This window comes from Gorilla gorilla, chromosome 6, assembly GCF_029281585.2.
Source record: "Gorilla gorilla gorilla isolate KB3781 chromosome 6, NHGRI_mGorGor1-v2.1_pri, whole genome shotgun sequence".
NCBI lineage: Eukaryota > Metazoa > Chordata > Mammalia > Primates > Hominidae > Gorilla > Gorilla gorilla.
The window spans coordinates 32,287,621-32,302,644 of record NC_073230.2 but is presented as its reverse complement, the minus strand read 5'-3'; the positions used below and the strand labels follow the sequence as shown (position 1 = coordinate 32,302,644).

The window sequence follows — 15,024 nt, the reverse complement described above, 5'->3', positions numbered from 1 at the left end:
TGTTTTGTGGCTGCAGTTGCTGTGTGCTGTGACCTGTGTCTTCCGCTGATGCTCCATGGATTTGTCGTCCCTCTAAGCCCACAGGCCTGATTCTCTGGGCACAGGACATGGTGTAGATTCTCCTTGGCCTCTTATCTCCAAACTCCCAATCCCTCATCCAGGATTCACTGTGTCATGCTAGGAGCTTTCCCAATGCACAGCTAAGCCACAGGCCAAGATTTGCAGCTTAACTGTTGCATATTAATTGCAACATTTTTAGAATCAACATAAATCTCAAGCTTTTGGTTAGGTCACCTGATACACTCGTGTACACTCTTTGGTTCAAAGTAGTTTATGGACTTAAGATAAGCACTTTGGAAGTAAAGAATGTTCCATGTACAAATGAAGGTCATTTGTTTTGTAGAAGCCCTAGGTGCAAAGAAAAGCATTTTAAACCTATCCATTACTAACCGCCTTGATACATGGATGATTATTGCCAGGAGGAAGGAATTGAGTATAAATGAGAAAGCCTGGCAGCTTTAGCTGTCATTTTCAACCTATAGCTTTAATGCTTCTATCATTTCCAAAAGAATATGTGATTTCTCACCCATTTTTAGCTCACAAGAAGCAAGTTTCTGTGGAAAGTGTTGTCTTGAGTTCTGATTTTTTAAAATAAATTATCACTCAGTAGAAAGACCTACCTAGGCTGGGTGTGGTGGCTCACGCCTGTAATCCCAGCACTTTGGAAGGCTGAGGCGGGCAGAACACAAGGTCAGGAGATCGAGACCATCCTGGCTAACACGGTGAAACCCCGTCTCTACTAAAAATACAAAAAATTAGCCGGGTGTGGTGGCGGGCGCCTGTAGTCCCAGCTACTTGGGAGGCTGAGGCAGGAGAATGCTGTGAACTCGGGAGGTGGAGCTTGCAGTGAGCGGAGATTGTGCCACTGCACTCCAGCCTGGGTGGCAGAGCAAGACTCCATCCCAAAAAAAAAAAAAAAGACCTACCTATAAAATGTTTTGTATTTGTATTACTATGTTTCAATCTTAGAATCAAGTAAATATTCTAAGCAATCTGCATCTGAAAAGAAATATCTCCCTTTGTTGTTACTTCAGGTCCCGAAACCTTTTTCTGGCCCAGTAAGACTACACTCCTCCAATCCTAATTTGTCAACACTAGATTTTGGAGAAGAGAAAAATTATTCTGATGGCTCTGAAACCTCATCGGAGTTTTCTAAAATGCAAGAAGATCTGTGTCATATTGCCCATAAAGGTAAATGAGTTTTCTTTCTTCCTAATGTGTTTGATGAAAATGTTAAGTGCATGTCTGAATGTGAGATGTCCTTAGAGAGAGTATCTTAGTTGGTTCATTTTCTGCTCTATTAAGATTTAGGGAAACCTAATTTTTATTTTATTTCCCTTGTAGTGGAGAATGTATTGGCAAGAACTTTCTTTTTAACTTTGTGGGGGAGACAATGAGAGAGAGTTAGTACTTTAAAAGCTGAGCAATTCATGTGATGCTGGTGGGAGTGTAAATTGGTAATTTTCTGGAGGGCAATATGGTATTATTTTCTCACTATTTTTAAAATCTGCCTATCTAGCAATTCCTCTTTGAAGAATTCATTGTAGGAATTAACTTAGAATTTATCCAAACAAAGTATCCATTTTGCATTGTCACATCAAAAATTAGAAATAGGTATTCAACATCATTAGCCATTAGGAAAATGCAGATTAAAGCCATAATGAGATATCACTACACACCTATTAGAAGAGCCAAAGTTAAAAGGAAATATAGTATCAAATGCTGGTGAAAATGCATATAAATTTAATCTATCATACATTGCTTATAGCTATGTAAAATGGTGTAGCCACTCTGGAAAACAGTTTGGCAGTGTTGTATAAAACTAAACATGCATTTACCATGCAACCCAACACTCATTTCTGAGCATTTGTTCCAGATAAATGAAAATTTATGTCCACACACAAATCTATACCCATGTTCAAAGCAAGTTTATTTGTATTGGCCAAAGACTGGAAACAAACTCAAGTGGTTTTCAACAGATGAATGGTTAAACAAACTGTGGTACATCCATACAATGGAATACTACTCAGCAATACCAAGGAACAAACTATTGATATACATAGCAACTTGGATGGATCTCAGGGACGTTATGCTGAGAGAAAATAACCAATCTCAAAACATTACATAGTATAGGTGTATTACTCCATTTTCATGCTGCTGATAAAGACATACCCGAAACTGGGTAATTTATAAAGAAAAAGAGGTTTAATGGACTCACAGTTCCATGTGGCTGGGGAGGCCTCACAATCATGGCAGATGACAAAAAGCATGTCTTACATGGTGGCAGGCAAGAGAGAATTAAAGCTAAGTGAAAAGGGAAACCCCTTTTAAAACCATCAGGTCTCGTGAGACTTATTTACTACCACAAGAACAGTATTTGGGAAGCCACCCCCGTGATTCAATTATCCTTCACTGAGTCCCTCCCATAACACATGGGAATTATGGGAGCTACAATTCAAGATAAGATTTGGGTGGGGACACAGCCAAACCGTATCTGTAGGGTTCCACTTACATAAATGTTTTGAAATGATATAATTATGGAGATGGAGGAAGTAAAGGGGAGTGTGATTATAAAGGGGTAGCACAAGGGATCTTGTAGTGATGAAAAATTCTGTATCCTGATTGTGGTGCTGGTTACAGGAATGTGGACATGTGATAAAATTGCATTTACTTATACCCACACACATATAAACAGATCAGTGAATGTAAATCTGGTGAAATCTGAATAAAATCTGTAGATTATACTAATGTCAACTCCCACGTTTTTATATTGTACCATAGATGTGTAAGATGTAACTACTGGGAGAAACTGCGTATAGGGTATGTGGGACTTTACTATTTTGCAACTACCTGTAAGTCAATAATGATTTCAAAATAAAAGGTTAAAAAAATAGAAGTAATCTAAATGCCAAACAATAGGGGATTGAATTTTTTCAAAAACGTAATATAATAGAATACTCAGTAATAATAATAATGAGAGCTACTTAACATCGAGCACATAACTGTCACGTCAGGTATTTGCTAATTACTTTACATGCATTATTTTAATTCTAGCTGCAGCCTGTGAAGTAGGTATCATTATGATCTCTATTGCATAAATAAGAAACTTGAGACTTAGATAAAATAACAGCTTCCTGAGGGTCACATGGTTACAAAGCAGCCAGCATGAGACTTGAATTCTCACCTGTTTGACCCCAGAGTCCATAATCCTTACCTGGTATTTCTCTGCTCTTACAGATGGAGTGGCCAGCATTATTTTTTATAGATGTAGAAAGATGTCCTCAGCTTAAAATGTAAAGTAAAAATGTAAGGTTACAAAACAATATATAGGTATGATCCTATTTCGGGCATATATAGGTATACTAAAAAGTCTGGAGGGATATATACAAACATTTAAGTGATGGAGGCTGGAGTTGTAAGTGCTTATTTATCTTTCTGCTTAACTTTTTTTTCAATTTTCATATATTATTTCTTAAAGAGAAAATGGATTTAAAATTTTTCAGTGGGAGGGCAGTGTGTAACATGGGAAGAGAGAAGATACTCCCTCTATTGCCTTCCTTTCCTACTTCATATTTTTGTTTCATACATTACTGATTCCTTCAGCTCTCTCTTCCCTTACCCTCTAAATTTAAAACATGTTGGATATGAGGTGGGTTATAAGGAAACCATTTCATCCTTTATACAGATTGCTACCTGGAATGCTTGTCCTAATTACCATTAGACTGTTATCAGTGTTTTGTTGTGCAGTTCATCCATGAAATGGCAAGAGTTACCTGGCCCAGCCTTAAAGGATCTTCAAAGAATTTGAAGAATTAAAATAATCAGTTGCAATTAGGGCATCTTAAGTTTTGTGGGAGGAAATTCCTATAAAACATTGTTACTTTTTAATAATACGAACTTCTAAAAAATGAGAAGATAATGCCTCCCTACACAGAGGAAATGTCCTGAGTTTCACCTACATTGAAGAAGCTGCCTCCTCAGCAGGACAAAGGTTGCCATATTGAGTGGATCCATTGATCCAGTCCTCCTGCAGAGGTCTCCACCTTGTTGAAAGTCTGTAATGGGCCCCAGCCAGCAGTTCTGTCTTTCCCACTTTGTGAAAACCTGTTGGCTGCAGAGCTGCCACATACCTAGACTGGGCCAAGGTTTGTCCTGGAGAAAGGTCCAATGCACTTATTCAACAGTCGCCTGAGCCCTGTGGGCTTACAGACAACAAATTCCACAGGGAGCCTAACAAGGTGTTTCATTCCTGTGGTTTTACAGTACACTTGCAGAGATGGAAAGATCTTCCTTTTCCTGGTTCAGGGAGTCTCTTGCACAGATTGTAATTTGGGGGCCTCAGAGAATAAAGACAGCTCTCAGGTTTGTACTAAGTCCTGTGACCTTGCATGCCTTCTCACTTCCATACATTCAAACTCGAAGCATCTTGACCTTTCTTCCTGTGTAAACCTCGTTTTGTTACTGACAGTATCTATTGTACTTTCTCGACTGCGTCACTATTCTGTTGACTACAATTCCAAAGCAGCTGAACTAAAGGCAAGAATTCCAGTGATGTAACATAGTCTCTGCGACCTTCAACTTGTTAAATGCATCTGAATTCTCCTGGTTTTGTAGATCAAATGGTAGGGAACCAAAATACACCCATGCTAGTTTTAAAAATCCTTATTCTATATTATAGACTGTGAGTTTGATTTTTATGGCATATTGTTGAACCAGTTGTTGGCTTATGTTTCTGGCTTTGTGTGGATGTTCACACACATATAAGCAGAGAATGAAATGTATTGAAACCTAAAAGTCTTAAGTAATTTTTGTTGCATATATTAGCTTTTACATTTCCCAAAATATGTTTTATAGAACACTTTACCCATAAAGTACTTCTAAAAATGAAACAAAAACTTCATGATTAAAAATGTTTGGAAAACACTGCTGACTATGGTCTCCTTTGGATTTACATAAGAACAGTAAATAGTAAAGGCCCTGAGAAGTCCTGCAGCAAAAAACAACACAAAAGTCTGTTGGCTTTGTTTAACTCAGTGACTTTCAATATTATTTGGGAATCTTCCCCCCTATTCCCAACAGCTATTAACATCCTGGAATTTAAGTTTCTGAGAAACATACTTTAAAAAACATTGTAAATAATAAGCCTTTTTGGAGCTCCCTCTATACTGGCTAAGTAGGCCACCTCTGTTACTGACTAGCTGTGGAAATTTGACTTCATTTATTAACGTCTCTGGCCCTTGATAGCCTGTTAAATGTCGTATAGTAGTTGTCCTGACTCTTTTGGTTCCCAAATTCTGTAGTTATTTTCTTTGATTATTTTACACTGAATAGAAAGAGTCCATACTATTGCTTATTGTTACAAGAAGGTTTTCTGAGAGAGTGTTCTGTTAGCAGAAACAGAAATGACCAAACTTGGTGAGGAGATTTAGGATGGCAAAGCAAGGAACAAGACAGGGGTAGGATCAGGTGTTCTGAATGGAAGCAGATATCTGTGTTCTTTGACTTGGAAGGGAAGCAAATGATGTTTTAGGGACACTTTTCCTACAAGTGAAGGAAATCCTCATTCACAAATGTGAAAGCTACATAGAACAAAATCAAAACTGTATTTACCTATTCTTTTCTTTCTGGATTCTTTCCCTATGTTGAGTAGTAAGTATTGAGTGGTCATTTTCTGAACCACTTTCAGCTTATGGAAGCATTGAATAAAAAGCCAAGTGTGTTACAGTGATACCTCTTTCATAGATTTAAAAGCTAAAAGAGATATATGACTCAACAAAAAGCCAAGTCATTTATTGTTCATAAATTAGAATTTAGCATAAATGTGCTGAGCAATTAGATTCATAAGTAGGACCATTTAGTAAAGTTACCTAATGTATCTACATCAATTTGGATGGAATATGGGTTAAAAAGAATTTTAAAATCATGGGCATCCTGTGAGGTTTGAAACTGCTGCAGATTACAGAAGATCAGAGTGTCCCAGATATATTAGGAATGTTAACATTTTAAAGAAAATTCACCTAAAATTTGGTTTCCAATTAAAAAGGGGGAAAAATGAGTCTCACTGTTTGTTAGGTGCTCTGTGATAGTAGGTTTTCTCATTGCTTAAAGCACTCCTCAGATGTGCCCATCATCTACATGTACAGATGTAGAAACGTATTTTGGACAAATCCTGAATATAATTGTCCAAAATATAAATGGCAGCTGCAACTAAGTGTTAGAGGTAGAATTTAACTTCAGGCTGACCTTATTAGAGAATTTCTTTCTCCTGTACCACATTGCTTTCTAGAGCGGTGCCCATGGCATTCATAACTACTTTCTCCAAGATCTTATTCTTTCCTGATGCTGAGAAACTGCTAAAGAAGGAGCATGTTAAGAAGTAGAGCTCAGATAAATTGAGATACATTGATAGTGAGAGTATTGACTCTCACTATCCAAACATTCCATCTCTTATAGTCTCACTGTACTAACTCAATAAAAGAGCAGCATGGAAGCCTTAGAAACAGAAAGGTAGTGACCACCAAGAGTCACTTGTACGACGCTTATGATGTTCCATTCTGTAGGTGCAACTTATGACTTCTTACAGTCAAAAACTCAACCTGTGCCTGCCTCTCGTAGTCCAGGAAGGGTATCTGAGAAATGGCTAATGACAGTTTGGGAAAGAGATGAATCATCGCAGATGCCACAGTTGCCTTCCGATATTTGAACACCCAATGAAAGAGGAAATACCTCCTCTTTGACAGTGAAGAGACACTGAGGCAAATGTCTTAGCAGCAGGAAGGACTTTCTAAGTCCCAGAGCAGAATGTACCATTTTAGGAGATAGCAAGTGCTCTGACAAGCGTGGGCCAACAGACCATTTGGCGGGGAAGCTGGAGATGTGAAGAGCTGGTCGTGTTGTGGGGTGGGTGGCTTTGGTAATCTCTGAGCATCTAAGATTTTTTGTGTGGCTTTATTTATTGTCAGGTAACCATAGATGTGATGCACTCATTTGAATCTTCTATTTTTTAAAGCTGTTTATTTGTCTCTAGTAAGCTTAGATTCATGTTAGAAATAAGTAAGAAAGCACTCCTATCACAGAGTGTTCCTGACTTTTGGGATCCTGTGTCTTAAACAATTAATATAAATGTGGTCTCTCATGAGCAACCTCTGATCATTGCCCTGTGTGTCGCAGATCATTAGGTGGCTGTGAATGACTATTTTAATGTCCTGAGTGGGCCTTAATAGTCATTTAAGAAATTTAGTACACAGGGATCTAGTCTTCCAAACCCTTTTTTCAGATGATTTAGGAAGCGTTTTATTCCTTACAATAAAATATAATGACTATATGAGTTTCTTTCTGCTTATCTTACACCTACTGCAATCTTGTCAGCTGTACATTTTGAACCAAATATTGTATATTCTGCCAGTTTTTAAAATTTATGTAGGACTCTTCTCATTTGGTGGAAAGCCTTGTTTTTCTGTAGGTCACCTGGAAGCCAGAGGAATTGATTTGGAAAAGTGGCAGCTAGCTGAGTGCCACATTTATTTTATTTGGAGCAATAAACAGGACAGTGAGAGGTAGCTCCCCGGGGGACCCACTGAGATGGCCATGGGCATCCTGTGTGTGTGGCAGGCAGGGGAGGGGCATAGTGCCTATCTAATAGGACATAGGATGCAGTCCGTAACTGTGTGGCTTGCTGCTCTCCTCCCAAGGCTGCTCTCCTACAGCTCCATAGATTCTGGCCAACCCCTCATTCCTAGAATTTCTACCCTGTGTGCAGTTATTTACAAGCATTGTCCTGGCAAAAGAGTAAAGCATCATCTAGAGCTGCTGCCAACATTTCAAGAGACTGCAGTCACCATCACTTTCATCCTCATGTGTCTCCTTCGTCGGCATCACTATGATTATTGCAGTAACATTTGTTATTTATTACATACCACGCATTGTGTTATGTGCTTTACCTGCATTCTCTCTCTCATTCAATCCTCATGACAACCATTTAAAGTAAAAGTTATTATTATCCCCATTTACAAAGGTGGAAACTGGGGTTCAGGCACATCATTTACTCATCCAAGGTCATGGAGTTAATAGGTGATGGAGTAGGGAAGAATCCAGGGCTGATGGTGGAGCCCCAGCTGTTGATTACTCTGTTGTCCTGCCCATTATTTTGCTCAATTAAATTGTTTAAAGCAAAGAGCTAAGTGTGTTTCATAGGCGTCATTAGAAAATTTTAGTTCCATTTGACCCCCATCTTCTGTTGGCAGAGGCAGCACCATTGTGTGTGTTTGTGTGTGTGTGTGTGTGTGTACAAATTGTTGTGACTTTGTTAAGATGTTTCAGGTCCATCACTAAATGCCACAACCTCAGACAAGTTCAGCAACAACATATAGAGAGGTTTAGTTGTCCTCCATGCTATTAAATGAAGTAAGTCAATAATGCCTATTTAGTTTCTGTGTTACTAAATAGGCCACTCTTGAATAACAATACTTCTAAAAATGCAGCCCTGTGGAATTCAGTAATGTGCTAGGTCATTTGAGAAGACATGTGTCTGAGTCTCTTCAGTCTTCCTGCTCTTCTAAAACAAAATATTATAAAGGAGATTGGAAAGATAATATTCAAATGTGATAGCCACGATCAGTAATTTAGATAACAGCTTCCTCATCCCTAGGAAGTAATTTGTACATGATGTGATCAAAACCTAATGAATAATGATTTTTGTGTGTGTGTGTGCTGTATGTGTTAATGTTTTTTAAAACTTCAGTTCAGGCATTGGAGGCCATAGTGGCTAAGCCCTCATTGTACCTGAGTGCTCACTAGGGAACAGAGTAGCTGAATGCCAGGGTTAGAGCTGGGGGATTCTGGGTCCTGCAGCTGGAAGGGCTAACAAGCAAGAAGGTAGACAGTAAGACCTTGTTTTGAAACAATTACAAACTTACAGAAAAGTTGCAAGAATTATACAGAGAACTTCTGTATACCCTTTACCCAAATACTTCATTTTAAATATTTGCCACATTTATTTTATCACTCTCTACACACACACGCTTTCACTTTTCGGAACCATTTGAGAGTAGGATTCATACCTCGTGTTGTTCTTTATGGCTTTATGCTTTAGTATATAAAATAGGAATACTCTTGTTATATAACCACAGTATAGTAATCAAATTCAGGAAATACAGCATTGAAACAACTTTTATCTATTCTACCTCCCATATTCAAATGCTGTCAGTTATCCCAATAATGCCTTTAGTACCATGTTGCCCCTTGAGTCAATTTCATTGTCATTCCTCTTTTGCCTCCTTTAATTGGGAACAGTTCCTCAGCCTTTCTTTCTCTTTCGTCAAATTGACACGTTTGAATAGTATAGGCCAACTTTTAAAAATAAAATGTTTCTCATTCTGCGGTTGTCTGATGTTTCCTCATGATCAAATTCAGATTACATAGCCCTGGCTGGCATACACCAAAGGAGATGTTGTGTCTTTTTCAGCCTATTTTACCTAGAGGCACATGGTCCACCTGACTCTCACCAATAGTTAATTTTGATCACCTGATTAAGGTGCTGTCTAATTTTTCTGCTGCAGTGTTAACATTTTCCCCTGGAAAACCAATAAGCTTTGTTTTTAACCCTTTCCAGTCTTTGGGGATACAAACAAAACAAAACACTGATCACTGAGGATCTAGAAGCAAAGTCCAAGTGTCAGAAAATCCTGATGATAAGTCATAAAGTCATGAGACATTACAGTGGATAGGGGCCTTAGAATTGCCAGATGTGTGTGAATGGGAGTTAATTTTAATAGACTTAATTTTTTCTAGCAGTTTTAGGTCCACAGCAAAATTGAACCAAAAATGCAGAGCTTTTATAAGCCCCCTGCTCCCATGTAGGCACCGTCCCCCCGCCATCAGCATCCCACACCAGAGTACTGCATCTCTTACAGTCAATGAACCTACGTGGACACATCATCATCCAGAGGCCTTAGTTTACATTAGAGTGTTCTACATGGCAAATGTGTTTTTTAAAAGTCAAGGTAGAATGTACATTTGCTATACTCAAAATATTCAGGGCTGTTACTTTGCTTATTTCTTTTATAAGAGATATGTTTTTTTCTGTATTTTGTTTTTAATTATGCCTCCTTATTCCTTTTTATAATGATTCTATCTCTATAGTTTACTTCACTTTAAGGTCAGCTTTTAATATCATGTCAGCGGAGAGAGAGAAACTGAAGCAGCTGATGGAGCAGGATGCCTCCTCCTCCCCGTCTGCTCAGGTCATTGGTCTGAAGAACGCCCTGTCATCCGTAAGTTACATGTCTGCATCCAGGAATGCCTGAGATGTGTCCAGGCTCATGAATGGTTTGTAATTTCTATTTCCATGATTGTGTTGAAAATTCAGGAGAAAACCAAATTACCCAAATTATATTCTAACCTTTCATCAAATCTGCTTATTTGAAACACCAAAACTTACCTATCCAAATCTTAATAGCTAGTATTTTATTAAGTGATACCTTCTTTAAGTTTGGTTTCCTCTGACTGATCTTAATTTTTTTGTTTCTCTAAGATATTTATTGTACATTTTTGTGTGTATGTGTGCGTGTCTTACAGACATTTTTCTGTTAATGCTTACAAAATCTGACAGTTTGGAGGAAATTTTATGGGCATGAGACACCGCAAGCTTAGCCTTACTTTCCAAATGACAGGTGGCAGAGTGAAATTTCCAATTCATGCTCTTATCTTCACTATTGCAAAGCACTGATCCTTTTACCACTCTTTCAGAGACATGAGAGCTATTTTGTTTGATTGGATAGTACAAGACATTTAGCTTCCCTGCCCTGCCCCCCTACCGTGGCTACAAAGAGATGAGTCACATGAAAGTGCCTGTCAGGCAATCACTATACCTTCATAGTAACAGGAAAATCACTGACAGGGTCCCAAATGATTCTCAGCCATTGTCACTCATTCTCTCTCCTTTTTTCATCAGTTTCAATTAATTCCTCAGAATAGTTAGGCTCCATTAAAGTGCCATGTCCTACCTCTATTTGAATAAAGTTATCTCGTTTTTTTTTTTTTTTTTACCCTGAATCTATCAGGAGGCTAGAGAACTTTTGAAATAGCATACTGATTTGCTTTTACTCTTTTCTTGTACTTTGGAATTCCTACTTTAGAAAGAGAAAGAATGTGTGCACATATGAAATTGCCATCTGAAGCAATACTGAATTTTCTATTTCAGGTCAGGTAGGGGAGATAAATTTTAGGATCTTGTAACCAGAAGCCAACACAGGCATTGAGAGAACTAGAAAATGTTGATTCATATTTTCTATTTATCGTATTGCTAAGAAAAGTGATGCTCTTGATATAATGTTAGTGATAAATCCTCTGCCAGTAGCACATATAGTTGTTGTAGAATATGTAAGGAGTATTCACTGATGGACCATTCCAAGTATGCTATCTTCAAAAGAAATTAAAAATAACATTGGCTTGCTCCATATATAAAGAAGAGTCTTAACGTTGTCTTAAGGTCACAGAATCGCCCCCTTTTTATTGTACAAGACAGCCATACACTGGTGCCATTTTGGTTTGAGAGAAGCAGAAGCAAAGTGTTTTTGTTTTTTTTCCCCTAAGTTTCTTATTGTTCTCATTAAGCTAGCTTTTAGTGCATTTACAAAAGGTATCTGTGATGGGCTTCCAAGGTCCCTCTCCCCATGATCCTCCTCTCCCTGCCTCCTCCCACAGAGGCCTGGCCTCATCTTGTCAATCTGCCTGTTTGGCCACTGAGACCTATTTGGCTGTGGTATCCTAGGCCAAGGCTGTTCTCACCTTCACTAAGGAATTCATTCTCACCCATATTCACGATTTTGGAAACTTCAGATAAAACCGAATGATCCTTTCTTTCCTTTTTGGCTTGGATTCGCAATTGGGGTTTAAGACTTGTTTTTTGAAAATAAAATTTTTAGAACCATATCAGAGTTATCAGAATGGGTATGTCGGTGCTGTATGCACAGTGTTGCCATGTTTTCTTCTTCTGCCTGTGGCTTACAAAGGAAAGAAAAACTAATAAAATAGCACAATTTTCAGGCTGTACTAAGATTCTAGCCTCCCTACCACTGTCATTGGCCAGAATAAAGTGAGTGCTCCAGAGAGATTGTTATATGTGGTTGTGTGATCTTAGCTCTCGTGTAGTTTTTCTTAAGTGGTCCTCAAGGATTTTCAAATAACCCATGTGCTCTGCGGGGACTGAAAAACAAAGCCAGCATCCCTATTGGAGATCCAGGTAGAGGATTAGGCAGTACCACATCCTTCTGTGCTTTCAGCAGGTCGGTCCTGCAGGCCCTGGTGGATGCAAAAGGCTCAGAGCTTCTTAGAAAAGAGTCAGAAAGACAGACACATAGGCTGAATCTGTGTGCGAGCACCCGTGGAGCTGATCGTGTGAGTGTCTGGGAAGACAGTCAGGAGAACTTGTCCCCCTTCCACAGACAGACCGTTGGAGAAGAGTTGGTCATGAAGTGCACAGGAGTATCAGCGTGAAGGAAACAGCTTCCTTTACCTTTCAGTCACTTTCCTCCTAGTTGAGAGGTTGAGATAAGGAATGATCCCTGCCCAGGGAAATATAAAGGAGGCCTGGGGGCATAGTCTCAGATTTGCTTTTCATCTCACGTTTACCCATTCCCAGAGCCATGGTCCTTAAGCCCTTATGCAGGTAAGTGAGGCTTACTCATTCTTTTTTGAAATAAATTGCCTTAGTCCTGAAGAATGAATAGAACAATCAATACCCATATTGGAAAAGAGTAAAATTAATCTTTCACAAAGCCCTACTTCCCAGCACACAGCACACTTTCTTTATTTCTTTTTTTTTTTTTTGTGAGACAGGGTCTCACTCTCACCCAGGCCGCAATCTCAGCTCGCTGCAACATCTGTCAGCCTCCCAGGTTCAAGCAATTCTCCCACCTCAGCCTCCCAAGTAGCTGGGACTACAGGCGTGTGCCACCATGCCCAACTAATTTTTGCATTTTTTGGTAGAGATGGGGTTTCACCATGTTGGCCAGGCTGTTCTCGAACTCCTGAGCTCAAGTAATCTGCCCGCCTCCACCTCCCAAAGTGCTGGAATTACAGGTGTGAGCCACCTTGCCTGGCCTCCAGCACACTTTCTAAAATCTGATTCAATGGGTATGATAATTAAGTAACATTGAAATATGTCCAATCATAAGGGGTGGGGCCAGCATATTCTTCAAAGCAGATAGCAGCCTGGATTCCTTAGGAAGGGATTTGGCCAAAGAGACTCCAGACAGTTGGGGAGGAGGAGGAGATGCTGTGGAACCACTGGTCTTAACAGAAGCCGACAGTGTCTGTGACTTCCCTCTCTCTTGCACTTACCAACCCTCCCTCCATGTCTGGAATGAGAGAAGAAAAAGAGCATCATTTCCAGAGCCTCCAGGTTTGTCATCTCCCAGGCATCTCAGAACCAGTATCCTCTTGGAGAGCATTCAAGGAAAAAGTCCAGAAAGTGCGCTGTCAGACCACGTCACTAAGAGTTTCATCAAGCTCTTAGAGATCGCTCCTGCAGGGCCCACTGCTGTGCTTTTCTGAAACATCCATTTATTAACAGAGCCCCACTATTTTAACATGTTCCAGGCCCTAGCACAAAACACAGATCTTAAAGAACGCTTACGCAGAATCCATGCCGAGTCTCTGCTCCTCGACTCCCCCGCTGTCGCCAAGTCGGGTGACAATCTGGCAGAGGTGGGTAGGTTTCTCGTCTGGTAATGTCTCCCCAGCTGCCACCCGCTCCCGTGATACCATCTGTCCGGTTGCACGACCTCCCTGCTTCCCCTCATGGGTGCTGTCCACCTCTCTGCCCTCCTTCTCTGGGTGCTGGCCACAGCTAGGTCATGGACTGGGGTCTCGGGCTCAAACGCTTTCTTGAGCATATGCTGCTAATTGCATTTTTAAACTGCTCCCTTCCCCTGAACTCTTTTTTTTTTTATATTTCTGTTTCGCTCCTAAATGTCACCCCTTTCACTAAGTGGTACTGGAGTGGGAACTATAGAGAGATAAACATTTTCTCTTGTTACTACTGAAGAAACCTACGTTTCTCTGACCTGCAGTATCTTGGTTCCCTGCCAGCCTCCTTCCCCTCTAACCCTTTCTCTGTGGCTGTTCCCTTCTCCCTTTTCTGTGATTTTCTTTTTCTTTTATAGAATGCGGCTGTACACTCTAGGGAAAAAAAATACTTCATTACAATTAAAGTGTCTCTTGGTCAGTTAAAAGTATGTTAAAAAAAATCTTTCTTCAAGTCTAGGGATGTTTATCCAAAATAGCCTTTGCATGTTTAAAATGAGAAATTTCAGAAAAGTACAAATAGGTTACTCAAAAAATAAGTAGGAAAGAGTAATGAAAGTAAAAACTGTTTTTAAGCTATTTTTTATATTAAATGCCTGCTTCAGATATGCTAAATTTTTATTAACAAATGAATTAGACTGAGTACACTTAAAATAAAAAATGTAAGGCAGGTAATAGACAAGAGGTGTGTGTTTATGTAAGTTTTTAAAAGAAGTTTGTAATGTTTAATCACAGTGTTTCGTCCTTCTTTTTCTGTCCTCAGAGAAAACAAACCCCTCACACACCTTCACTCCTTGGGAAGCCATTGTGCCGGGGTGGTGAGGCGAGTTGAGGCTGAAGTCAGTCAGTACATGGACTGTAGGGCTCCGGGCACCGAACCCATTTGGAGACAAGATGGTGCCATGTGTGGACAGGCCCATCCGCTCCCATGAGCCTCACCCTCTGTCTGGCAGAAGCTTGTGGGTCTCTCACTACTTCTGAGGCACATGCTAGTGGTTAAGTATGACATTCTTTTATAGAAGCGCTACCCACAAGAGGTCACTTTTCAGTTATGTTAGCCCAGACCTAAACTGTCACCTGCAGCATTGAGCACCTAAACATTACTTACGGCGCCTTGACCTTAGGCCTGGGCAGGCCCTCTTTTGAGTCTGCACATTG

At 39.7% G+C, this 15,024-nt stretch overlaps 1 protein-coding gene across 4 annotated transcripts in view; it reads left to right on the top strand.

The window, feature by feature from the left end:
• The window catches only part of OSBPL3 (oxysterol binding protein like 3), a 186,422-nt gene that overhangs the window by 122,107 nt on the left and 49,291 nt on the right, over positions 1 to 15,024 (top strand). For 2 of the 4 annotated variants that reach the window (XM_055346883.2, XM_004045193.5), the window contains 3 exons: positions 1,095 to 1,251; positions 10,201 to 10,331; positions 13,660 to 13,767. In XM_055346883.2, the coding sequence (XP_055202858.1) occupies positions 1,095 to 1,251; positions 10,201 to 10,331; positions 13,660 to 13,767 (396 nt within the window). The remainder of the gene's footprint in view (positions 1 to 1,094; positions 1,252 to 10,200; positions 10,332 to 13,659; positions 13,768 to 15,024) is intronic. The other 2 variants (XM_055346889.2, XM_055346887.2) reach the window with 1 other exon arrangement.